The 13,337-nt window shown below is 34.7% G+C and overlaps 1 protein-coding gene across 1 annotated transcript in view; it reads left to right on the forward strand.

The window, feature by feature from the left end:
- Positions 1-13,337, forward strand: part of CTTNBP2 (cortactin binding protein 2) — a 79,490-nt gene that overhangs the window by 44,949 nt on the left and 21,204 nt on the right. Inside the window, 4 exon segments of the mRNA XM_019612418.1 lie at positions 2,073-2,276; positions 7,663-7,762; positions 9,426-9,576; positions 10,591-10,845. Coding sequence (XP_019467963.1) covers positions 2,073-2,276; positions 7,663-7,762; positions 9,426-9,576; positions 10,591-10,845 — 710 coding nt within the window.

The following is a 13,337-nucleotide window of genomic DNA, read 5'->3' on the forward strand; positions in this document are numbered from 1 at the left end:
TATTATTCCCAAACTGCTTTGCAGAATAAAGTTCCTGCTGATAGTTTAGTGTCAAGCTCGTCAAACTCCCCCAGGTAATTCCAGTACAAACCAAATTAAGTTCTAAAATGAAGGCAGAAGCTTGATCAGACACTATTAGTATTTGGTGTGCCACACAAGCAAAGCTGGCTATCGTTAACTACCATGCCAAGGGAGTAAAGAATAAATATGAACTGCTGCTTTAAAGACATTGGTGTATATATGAACAATTAGCACAATTAGTTTCAAAAAATGATGAGAGATAGGAAAAGTAAAAGCATTTTTGCATTAGAGAGGACAAACAGAAGTTATTTTTCAAACCTTCAGGCATTTTGTCAGAGTCAGCTGTTGTCAAATGTCAGAAATGTAAATGCACTGCATTTTACCACTTAAAAGATGTAATTTACTTCATATGTTCCTTCCGTAACTTTTTGACATGTTTGGAAAATGCTTAAAATTCCCAAAATATCAGAAAAACAAATATTAATGAAGGTATTGGTAGTCAGAAGGAAAGTCCAGAATTGAAATTGTATAAAGATGGATGGAGTTGCATTCAGAGATTATCAGCAGCTTCAAGCTGGGTTTGTAATTTAACTTTGTAGTTGTACTGATGACTTTTTGTAAGTCGTAATTTACATGAATTCTATATTAATAAGTTGAATAATAAGCTAAACTTGTGGTAATACTGCAAATATGTTTCCTTTACATACTAAGCTAGTGAACTTAATTGAAAATGACAAAATCACTTGCTTTTGAAATGAATAGAAAATACCACTCATTTTTGTTGTTTTAAACATGAATCAAGCTATACATTCTTTAATAACTACTCAGATGATGGCTTGTGTAAATCTGGATGTTAATTAAATTTGCTCTAAACTTGCAAGGTCCCCAGATATTTTACATCTGTAGAATTCTTCTGGATTTTTATTTTTTTTCTGAAACATGGAGCAGATCATCCCAGTAGGCTGCTTTTCTGCTGTATATGTTAAAGGTTGGGTAGCAGTTACTCAGCTCGATGGAGCTGGAAGTAACACTCTTTACTGTTGAGTGTCACTAAACCTCAGTAAAATCTGGGCAAGCTTGCCTTGTATTGTCAGATTTCAGTCTCAGATCCTAGCTTGTATTTGCCTGGAGAACACAAATAAAACTACTTATGAAGAGAGGAATAGAATGTGCATTTTCTAAAGGGAATAGTCAAAATAAGAAAAGATCTTTCTTCTATTTTCTATTGCAGTCCTGGGTCAAGGAAGAATCCACAATTTTTTTTATGACTTATGCAAAAAACTTCATATTCTTAACAAACTCCCTACTAAAGCTCAAAATTAATGGATGCAACATTTAACCAAGATAACTCCTAAGCTTTCATAGCTTTGAATTGAATATTGTCTTTGAGCTGGGTGGCTTGGAAGCTTTCACAAGTAAATTTTATATAACCTCTATCTTTCACATATTGTTTACGTATTGCTGAGTAAAATATTATCTTAAAGCATAGCTCAGTATTTATTTCTGCCAGCTATTTTTTTTCTCTGCAAAGTTACTTTAAGTTATTAAGGGCTCTTTGCATCATTTGTTTATATAGCAGTGGGTGAGATACAAATACTGACGTTTGAGCTAAGACTGTAGGGGAGGATAAAAGCTCACGTGGAAATAAATCCATTTTATTTTAGAAACTTTTTCTTGGGTACTTAAAAAAAAACCTAAGAGCCTTTGCAACATATCAGTAATTCATTTAAAGCTTATAACAATTTCAGTAGTTTCTGAATTTTGTTATTATAATTTTGGCAGACATCTAGCTGCTGCTACAGTTCATAACAAGATTTATGTTAACTTGCTGTAATGAAATCTTGTTTGCATTAACATCTGGTCACCCCTGTACACAGTATTTATTTTCCAGATTACCTTCTAAAAGACAAAGCATCACCACATAACTTGTGCTAAACTAACAAATCTTGTTATTTTGAAGATCACTCTTAATGTTTAAAGGAACACAGAAAAAACACGGAGCTTTTTTTTAAATTTGTCTTCGTTCTAACTTCTGTTGCTTTAACTCACAGGCTGGTCTTCCTCCCTAACCCCTTTGTTAACAAGCGGTGGTCCTGTCCCCCTGGGTGGCAGGCCCACCCTTCTTCACCAAGCTGCTGCCCAGGGAAATGTCACTTTATTATCAATGCTGCTTAATGAAGAAGGACTGGACATTAATTACTCTTGTGAAGATGGCTATTCTGCCTTGTATTCTGCTGCTACAAATGGACACACAGGTAAGCAATTCTAAGATTTGTTTATGTTCAGCACATTCACATGAAATAGTAAAGTCTTATTTCATAAGTTTTTAATATTAAATTAACCAAATTTTGGAACTGTACCAAGTTACTTGGGAAACACTGTCTTCATCTTAAACTCAATGAAATAATCTTAGTTCATTCTCTACATTCTACTGAAATAGTTAGCAATTTTCTCTTTTCCCATCTTTCCCAACCCTTGATCTCAAGGTGGTAGCATCTTCTTGAGCCTTTCAACAGTCAGCCTTCATATTTTATAGGTAACTTTATAAAATGAGGAACATTGTAGTGAAAGATATTTATTTAATTGATACAAACTCTAAGCAATGATTTTTTCCAACAATTAACACAAATCTTTTGAACAGCAACTTTCTCAAAAATCAGAGTACAGTTAACTGTAGTTTTTCATACAGATTTAAAAACCTGCAACCAAAAGCATTATGCTCATTTTCAACACTGAAGGTGTAGTCCTTCAATACAAATGACTGAAATTTCACTAATTTTAGTAAAGTCTTGATTTTTCTCTGAAAGGTGAAACACGGTGTCTTAAAGACCTTTGCATTCAAGACTACTTTTGACTTTATTTAACGATGCACCTATTTGTGACATAATTAGAAGTCTCCAACTCACTGTTTAAAACAATATTTGTAGAAAAATATTTTTTCTTTGTCTTCTGAAGTCTTTTTAAAGCCAGAGTGTAAAGTGAGGTTCTAAAATCCGTGCTTAGACAAATAGTCTAAAACATTTTACTGACACATTCAAGATTAATTTTGCTACCAGACATAGGGACAGGAAGAATTTTCCTTGTGTTCAGAATGTATTTTTTCTTTCCTTACTAAGTGCTATGATTTAGTTTCTAGAATCATCTGGGCCTTTCCATTTGACAGATATTTGCTGTTGCCTTGTGTTACATTGGTGTTAGAGCTGGAAAGATTATTGTGGTGAAAATGGGAAAAGAAACAAACAGGGAAGGAATTCTCATCTGTATTCAAAGGTGTAGGTCTAAAGATGTAAGTTCATAGGAAAGACTCCACAGAGGAAGGATCTCCAGAAAGAGATCCTTCCTTAGGGGCAGTCAGCCCTTAAATGGGGACTAGGAAGTGAATTGCCTTCACCTGTGCTCTGCGGCTGGCTCAGTCCTTTCCTCAGGTGATCAATCAGTGGTTAAGGCCATGACTCAGCAGTTCCCATACTCTATGACCCTTAAAATATTGGAAAAGTCCCTTTCTTTTATTTTCTTCCTTCCAATTTATTGCTTTCAGTAGTAAGGGTCCCATTTTATCACAATGTGTGGAATTTTTTTTCCCCTCACTGACTGAATGTTCTGTAGATTCTTCTAGATTTATGTCCTTGGGTGGTGTTTGTGGGTGACAGTGCTTGCTCTAATTCTTCTCTCGTCTTATGTTCCTAAGGTGTTTTCAAGCAAATACCCTGATCTTCAATTTCAGTTACTAACCAGCTCTTACTGACAGCAAAAGTAATTTGTTTGCTTGTTTTATTGTGAAAATTTCAAATAATAGATGTCCCTGAGTGATGTATGAAAAGAAAATAATAAAAACAAACACATGTACAGACATCCTATAGTTGTTGGTATCTTTTACATTTTAAGATAAAAATTATATTACAGTGGTTTTATCATTACACTTCCATTTATAGTTTCAGGATTTGTGAAGTACTTTGTTTTACGAATCATCACATTTTAGCGACTAAAATTGTGTGAGTTCTGAATGAATCATACAGCAACAGCATTTATGTCTTAATAGATTGTGTGAAAATTGAGCGTGATGTGAACAATTCGATTCATAGTATTTTTGGATAAAGATTTTTGTGTTTTGATATGTAATCACTTGTTTGTTACTTGCAGTTTGCTCCAAATAGCACAGATAAGATGCGGCTCTTCAAAATGCAGGCTTTAAAGAGCATTTTTATGTAAATACATATAGACTTAAGAATTATAGGGATTAGTATCTTATTTTAAAAAGTCTTTTTGAATAGCTTTCTTAATAGCTGGAAAAAAAAAAAAGGACGCTGATGTAATATTAAGAAGGATTAAACCATTTAATTTTACAAACTTTTTCATTGCATTAAGTAGGATTGTCAGTGGTAAATTGCTGTCTTTACAGTACTTTTTTTCCCCTCCTCCATTCTTCCTGTGAAAGACCTAAGACATACTCTTAACCTAGAGGGTAAGAACACCATGATTTGATTTATCGAAAATACTTTCAACCTGAAGTTAGTGACTAAATAGATTCAGTGATTTATGGGACCCCTTGTTTCCTCTAAATCAACTAACCAGATTTTTTTATTTCTCCTGGGAAATAGTTGGCCAGAAGAAAAGAGTAGCTCAGGATTTGTTTGGGGCTCCCATCCTGAGATCCCCTTCAGAAACAAACACTGTGTTTCAGAGTGTCTGGGAAGAGTGGAAAGCAAATGGTCTCCATGTGCTTTCAGTGAATAAATACAGTATTTAAGATGTGTGGATAACTAAAGAAAGGTAGAGCACTCTGTACCCAAGACAGTGGCAGCAGCTGTTGTGTCCTTTGAGTTCAGTCTGTAGAGAAAATTGTCAGCTATGCAATAAAAGAGAACACTGAAATGTTCTTTCCTAGTCTGTTCTGTTTGCAAAATGTATAGTTTTCCTGTTCATAAACAGTTGCCCTTTGAGAGCTGCAGATGAGATTTGTTTTTTTCCAGCATATGAATTTCATAGCAGCTTCTTTGTTTCAGTGCTCCCACAGTCCTGAGTTTTGTAGGTCTTGAGAGAGACAACTTACTCTAAAAATATACATAAATACTTCCTTTGTGTTTGAATGAGTGCTGGGAAACTTGTTTTTATGATTTAGCCACCTAACTGGGAGAACTGAACAGATTGTGCTGTCAGGCCATTTTGGTTTGATCCACTAACAAAGCAGAAGTCACTTCAGTCTGCGACGCACTTGATAAAATGCACAGTAGTTCACATGAGTAATACACAGAATCACAGAACTGTTTGAGTTGGAAAGGAGCATAAAGATAATCTTGTTCCAAGCTCCTGCCATGAGCAGGGACACCTTGAAGTAGATGAAGTTGCCCAAAGCCTCATCTGTCTGCATATCTGAATAGCATTGGCAATTCTAACCATTCTCTATCATATGTAACATTGCTGAGAAAAAGAGAAATAAATAACAAGAGTTCCTAATATAGAAATGTGAAGAGAATAATAATAATTATCCTATGTACTCAGCTACGTTTTAATCGTATACTTTTACGGTATGATCAATTCTCTTCTGTCCTGCGTGTTTGGAGGCTGTGGTATGATGGTTGATAGGAAAAACTGGAATGTGGGAAGGAAAAAAGAGTGAGGTGCAGACATACAGCTACATGGACTCAGCTCTGCCGAGCCGCTGGATGTATCTGCACAGTGTTTGCCAGCACTCTGGAAGAACTACCTACCGAGCTTTGATGGAGAGCAGTAAAGTCTCCAGATGTTTGTGCTAATGAACTTCCACGTTTTGCTTTCGCTTTGACCAAAACCTGTAACAACATCAGTGTCTCTCTTGTGCTTGCCCTTCTGATATATCCCCTGCACTGCTGATTGCTTCTATGGCAGACAGCGGTAAACTGAAGTTAATGAGTCTGAGTAGACCCAAATTACCCTCCTCCAAATCCCAATCAGAAGTCCATCCAAAGGACTTAGGCTTCTTGGAGACTTTTGCTCTTTTACGTGATGTGCCATCAGAACAGGTTGTGTGGAGCTTGCTGGCTCATGTATTATGCCTTCTGAAAGTAGCTATGATTCCTCATGCTTGCACCTAGCCTAGAGAGTAAACGGTTCTTTTCAGTGATCTTCACCAGAAACAGAATTTTCACATAGATAAGCTACTACCTGAATGATCTGCTAATCAAAAAGTGAGTTAACTCTACTTTTTTGGAAAGGTGGTCTTGTTCTGTGCAATCTTTGTTGCTTCTGCATGGCTAACATATGCTTTGTGAACAAATCCAAGAGTATTCTAGCCAAATGCAATTTTTTTTTTTTTTAACAACCTTCAAAAACTTTAAGTAAGTTTTAGGTCATTTTAGGTATGCCAAACAAGGGACTGGTCTCTTTTTTTTTTTTTCTCAAGTTAACTGTTTAATGTAAGACTGGGATTGACAATGGAAAAGGGGAAAAATGATGTAATAATGAGTATTTTTTCTGTTACAAAGTGATGGAAAAAATAGTTTCACTTTAATTAGTATTTTCTTACATGTGGAAAGAGTAATTAAGTTAGTTAACATATTAAGTTCTAGTAACTTGTCCTCACAACTTAAAAAAAAGAAAAAAGGGGCCATTTCAAATCAGGTTACATATTTAAGGATCTTAATTTGCAGTATAATGACTTGCAGTGTTTTAGAATCTTACCTCTTAAATTATTTGTTTAATCAGCTCCACAACATCCACATTAAATATTTGAAAGAGTTGCAACGGGAGTTGAGTAAGTTCAGAAACATTTTAGATGAGTCAGATTTCTAAGCAATTCTAAAGATATGTTTCTGGTATCTAGAGATAAACTTCACTATCAAAGCTCATCTCCAGGTTCTTCCTCAATTCTCAATTTCCTCAAATCAAAAAGAATTAAGCTTGCTCAGAAATTGGGTCAAGAGTGAGAACTGTTCTTCAAGCTGGGTGTATTTTCAAAGTAGAAGTTTTAGCTAGAGAAGACTTATTTTTGTATAGAACAAATTTGAAGATTGTAGAGCAGATTTAATGTTTTCTTCAAACTTAATTGCATTAAATTACAGTCCAATGTATAGATGAACAGCAGTCCAATTACTGTGTAATTAATTATCTTAGTTAGCTTTAGCTATTATATTTAGCATGTAACTTTGGAAAAATTTGAGTCAGAAGGATTTGTTTGTTTTTTTTTTCTTTGTTTTGTTTTTTTTGCTTTTGTAAGCTCATCTTATTAGTCATTGCAGTTCTGTGTCAAAGTGTCCTAAAACAAGGCTGGTCGGCCTGCTGTTTGAGTTCCGTGTAGCTTGTGAACGTTTCCAATTCCGCTGTCATTTTGGAGGTGTCAGTGTGACTGCTGGGTAATTCAAATTTCCAGCTTCAAAAATACAGAAATGAGCTAACACTATGGGAGTTGCCATTAGTGGCAATTAATGGGATAATCCATTACTGGGATCTGGGTTGAACCTTTTTGCAGTAGAGTGGTGCATTTTCAGCTCCCTCCTGCAAATTCTTCCAGAGCTTCTATTTTGGTTCATTAAAGTGTGGTGTATGGTTAAAAAAGACTGGTGTCTGTTGCTCCAAGATAATGCTGCTTGAGCAGGTCTTATCTTCTGGTAGTTTTAAACACTTTTTTTTTTATTGCATCAGTTTGTGTTTATTCTCAATTTATAGATTGCGTGAGTTTGCTGCTGACTGCAGAAGCACAAGTTGATGCTGCTGATAAAAATGGCTTTACACCCTTGTGTTCAGCAGTTGCTCAGGGACATGTCAAGTAAGTTTTAGCATTTTTCCCATCGGTACTTACTCTAATTTATATGCATTTTACATTATCTTATATACACTGTCATTATAATGTGTTTACAGCTAAGAATGCACAAGTATTTAAATGCCATTTATTGAAAGCAACTGCTCAAATTCATATTCACACATTCATATGCCTTTCTGTTTTTGGTATTTTCCTTTTTCTTTGTTTTTCCAATTGCAACTCTTAAGGATGCTGAACATGTGTACTCTTAGTAACCAAAATGTGATACTGGTCTGCATAGGAGTCATGCCTTCAAATTTCTTAATTTTCTTCATGTTGTCAGCTACAATACAGGAATTCACCATAGGAGGAGAAAATAATTATTTTTACATTAATTTTTTAAGCATAGAGAACTGTGATTTATCATATACACAGACAAAAGAACATTTACCTAAGTGTTTGTACGAGTGATAGAATCAAATACTTTAAACAATCAAAACAGATTTGGTTGTTTTTCTTTTTAAGGTTTTCTTCATCTCAGTAAGTTTAAACAACAAAAAGTTATGTGTGAGTCAAAGAATACTTTTAAGAACTTTTTCAAAATGTATTTTGCCATAATTTCCTTTTATTTTTTCAAGCTCCTGTTTTAGAAAGATGGGCGTTCTATGACAGCATGATTGGAAAATTTTGTCATTTCTTTATACTGGGAAACAGTTTACAACAGTTTGTCCAGATGATTTATTTTCCACTTAAGTGGAGAAGCTGAAAGTTGGCAGTGATTTTTTATTATTATTATTATTTTATTTTTTTGCAGTTTTACTGTGTGGCATAGAATTGTAGGAAACGAAACTGGAAGTTGGAAACAACTACTAGATAACCTCTTCCAGAGCACTTTTATCCAGAAAAAAAAGTCGTCATGTGATTATATGGGCGTTATTTTATGTTAAAACTCTTTTTGAACTGCAGAGAGAATAGACTAAAATTAATTTTTTTTCTGAAGTCTTCAGAGATGCTGAGAAGAGGTAGGGAAAGAGGGCTAACCCTATGGGGAAGAAAACTGGACTTACATGAGGAAGTACAGGATCTTGGATCCAGTGCAAGCCCCTGATGAGAAGCAACTTCTCTTGACCCCTCAACCAAGTCTTCTGTTCTATTGCAGTAGCTGCTACCAACACAACCTAAGACATTTTTCTGGGGTAGTTTCCATTTGCTGTCCCTTCTAGTTTACTTCTCTTCTGGTGGTATCTAAAGCTGATCCTGCCAAAAAACACAGCTACCAGGAGCTTGACGGGAGAAATTGGAGTTTCTGGGTGCCTGTATGTTTGTTTTCTTTTTAAAACTATTTGAAAAATCAGTAGTCAGGAAAGAAATGCTGCTTTATTGGTCATCTGTCAAGAAGTTTTTATTGGCCCTTTAAAATTATAATGTTTTAAACTGACATTTTAAAATTATACATACAGTAGTTTAATATTTATGTGTTTAAAGTAGTCCAATTCATTACTGTACCTGAGTGTAAAAGTATACCATATGCCTACATATGTATGTGTATGTGATTGATAAATCATGGGCTGATCTCCATCTATACAATTGGTATTTTGCCTTCTTCAAATTAGATATTTGGGTATTCTAAGCTTTAACATTTTTGAATGTCAAATACAGGATAATTTTACTACCTTATTGTTTGCTGTAGGTGTGCAGAATTATTAATTATGTATCAGGCTGATATTAACCATGCTGCTGAAAGAGGACAGACACCTTTGTACCTGGCCTGCAAATATGGAAATAATGATTGTATTAAGCTCTTGTTGGAAAGAGGAGCAGATCGAACAGTAAAAACCAGCGTAAGTCAAAATAGCTTGCAAACACCTAGAAAAAAAATTACATTATTTATTCAAAGTTTTCTTTAAATCTTAAAAATATAATGTAATTTGAAATTAGTATCATGGTTTTGCATCATACTTTCTTTTTTTTAAGCTGTATATTTTCTATAAAATCTCCTAAAGTACACATTCTTTATGTCAGCTTCAGCCGGCAGTTTGCTGCAGACTTTTCTCCAGCACCAGATATACAAAACAGAACTCTTCTGCTTTATACTTTGAACTATTTTTAAGGTGCAGAGTTAGATTTTTATTCCATTTTTTATGTTATGGTTAATTATTCTTGACTTTGAAGGAAGCCCACCGAAATTTGCTAGCCAATATTATAAAGCCTACTATATTGTAAATGAAAGAATATGGCAAAAAGAAGTGGAGAAAGGGAGGATAATTGTTTCAAAGTTATCTAGGTAATGCTCTCTTCTGGTACTTTCATGAAATTTTTCTGAAAATTTTTAAGTAAGTGTGGCAGTAAAAGTGTGATTTAGGCTGTCCAGAAACTGTAATTCACAGTAACTTTTGCTCTTTTTACGCTAGATTTTTTTTATTCTGGTTTTGGAAAGTATTTTTTACTCGGGAGAAAGTTATGATACATGAAAATATCTGATAAATTGGTTAATGCAACATGATACAGATTATTGATCATTAGTCATGTTACTTTGATACAAGATAAGGATGCAGTCTGTTAACACCACACACAGTCCAGTATCACTTAGACTCTTCTAAGAGTTTTGAAGTCTCTGTCTATTATACCGTCCATGGGAAAAACTGTAAAATTAGTGTGTTACATTTCCTTCCTTCCTTCTTCCTCCTCCCCAGATATATACAAGTAATTCCATTTCCCAAAGGATTAATATGTTACTCTTATCTTTCAGTTTAATTTTCAAATAGAGTGTTCCATTCAGACTCATTGTTGATATGAGTTCTGAAGACATTTTTCTGTGCTTGGTGGAAGTGTGCTTTTTGCTTTTGTTTCTTTAGGATGGCTGGTCACCCATTCACGCAGCAGTGGATTCTGGTAATGTTGACAGTCTTAAGCTCCTTATGTACTATGGAGATTCAAACAGTGGGAACTCTTTCGCTGATACAGAGCCTAATTCAAACTACTTTGATTTGGAGAGCAGAGAAGATGGCTGTAACACTAGAAGAAAACCTGTTATTTCTGCAGATCTCATCAACCATGCTGACAAAGAGGGTTGGACTGCTGCCCATATAGCAGCATCAAAAGGCTTTAAGGTCAGACCATGTGACCAAGTTACCATAACCTGCTAGAGTTTATGTGAGATAAATCCTCCTTTTTCACTGTGACAAAGTAAAACTTGGGTGGCAAGTCTAATTTTCTTATTTAATTTGCTGACACACTTGACTTAATAGAGACAGAAAGATACTTCCTTTGGATCATTAACTGCAGAAGCTACATATCCAGCTTAAATGTGATGAATCATTATTTTTAAGTGCATACTTCTGGGGAAATAACAAAAATAGAGAATATGATTAGCTGAGATGCAGATTTTCAAAGCTAAAGTGATGTGAATCTCTACCTAAATGCCTGTTCATTGGGTGATACGTATTTAATATGGATGTTAGATGGACATAGTTAAATTGTCTTTAAATGTAACTGGAAACTATGAACAATTTTCCAGCAGGAAAAGGAATATTAATAACATTTTTGCAACAATATGTTATTTAATTTCTTATTTTGAGCAATCAGTTAATAAACTTGGGGGCAGGGAAAATCTGATAAGTGGGGACAAACCTGACAGATCTGATTGCACATAGGAACATTTCTGGAGATGGAATATTTTACTTGATTTTTGACAAGATATATTTATTTGTTTAGAAACTGTCAGTCAGATCTCACTGTTAAATTTTTATCCAAGGAGAAAATGAAGAATGAATGCTAAACACAGAAGAACGAATTTTAGGATAATACAGTCCAAGACTTCAGAAAGTATCCTGTGGTTGCAAGGCTAATTCAGTTCTGTCATTAGATATGCTTTTTCTCCTGACAAATTTGCTGTGATAAATTTATAATAGCCACAGGTTTAAAGATATATTTATTTTATTAAGTGCATTTTTTGACTCAGTAAATATGTTTGGGATATTAAGAATCTAGAGGTTGCTTAAAACCATCTTTAATACTATTAACTCCTTAGCTCCATTCTCTAATCCTTTACCTCCACTGCCAGTACCATGTCGTTCACAACTCTACATGATAATTGCATATAATAGTGCTGGTACTGCACAGGTTTTTAAGATTGATAGGCAAAAATTATTTACTTGTGAACTATGTTAGAGCATTTTAGCTACTGAATCACAGACAAGAGAGCCAAGAAAGCTTCTTACTGTACTGAGGAGATGAACCTCGTATTTTGTTCTATCCCACTTCTTTTTCCCCTTCCTTTCTCCCTTCTTTCAGTGTCACAGTTCAGTCTTTCCTTTCTGCTGTCTTCCATTCATTCCTTCTATTTGAGAGATGGTTAACTAACTAACATGATGAGAAAATATACTGCTTTTTTTCTGGTTAATTTTTCATGGCACATTTAGTTGGCTAATTGATTTTTGAAACATTCTGACAAGTGCTGGAACCACTATGCAGTAAAATTCTGTCTCATGGGGAGCTATAGCTTAAATGACTATTATGTTTATGGAATGTGTCAAGAGTATTGTATGTACTGGCAGAAGTCTTTCTGTTACAGCAGCTGTAAAATAAGTAACAGCAGCCAATCTTGAAACAATTCCCTGTTCTGAACTGGAACTTTTGCTAGCTGCTTCCACATACTTCCAAGACTTGGTTTCTCTACTGCGATTAAATCCAGAAGTTAACAGTACAGTATTATGATAATTTGCAATGGTGCATTTTTTTTAAATGGATATCTGTCCTTGAAAGACACGTCTGAGGATGGCAGTGCTTTCATGCAGGCTACCCATATTGATGTTGAATGGGTGACCATTAGAAATCAGAACTTAATCAGTCTTCTGTCCACAGATCAAACAACATTTGAAATATAGCTGGGGGCTTTTTTCTTCTAGTTCTGAAAGACTTGTATAATTGATTTTTTCTTTTTACAGTATGATTGCACCAATCCAAATTTATCTGCTAGTACCTTGTTTCTAATTGAGTGTAATGAATCTCTGCTTTTGTTAATCACATTACATATATTTTTAAGTCTTAGAATTTTAGCTGCCAGAAGGGAGGCCTGCAACATGACTTTAAAACAATTGTTTTTTTCTTTTGCTGTCTGACAGTCAGATGTGAGGCTTGAGGAATTACATCCTTACTGAAATGCAAACTGGATTGCCGTTTGAAAAGTTTTTTTATTTAGTCTGCATTAAACTTTAGAATTGCCTTTGAAGGCCCAGACATTCAAAACAAAATGTATCGAAATGGCCACTGTTGTATCACATTGTGAAGTCCTATTTCCTTATGTGAATATATAAACTAGTGGCCAGATGTTAAGAACTGATCACTTCAGTGGATCAGCACTTGGTGTCTGAAGACTGAAGATGCTTGGCTGTATATGTTCTGCTTTTTCAAAATCTTGGTTTGAAACTTTCAAGACTACCGTACAGTACAGCTGGTTTTCAACGTAGTGAGGAACATCATTTGGACACGTGTAGAAATTCTGTAGCTGGTCTTTGGAAATGCATGTATAAGAATTTCATTTAGGTATCTTAACTGCATATTGGTAGAACAATTTGATATAGCAAATGGACAAGAAAATAAT

The sequence above is a fragment of the Meleagris gallopavo genome, chromosome 1 (genome assembly GCF_000146605.3).
Source record: "Meleagris gallopavo isolate NT-WF06-2002-E0010 breed Aviagen turkey brand Nicholas breeding stock chromosome 1, Turkey_5.1, whole genome shotgun sequence".
NCBI classification, from domain to species: domain Eukaryota; kingdom Metazoa; phylum Chordata; class Aves; order Galliformes; family Phasianidae; genus Meleagris; species Meleagris gallopavo.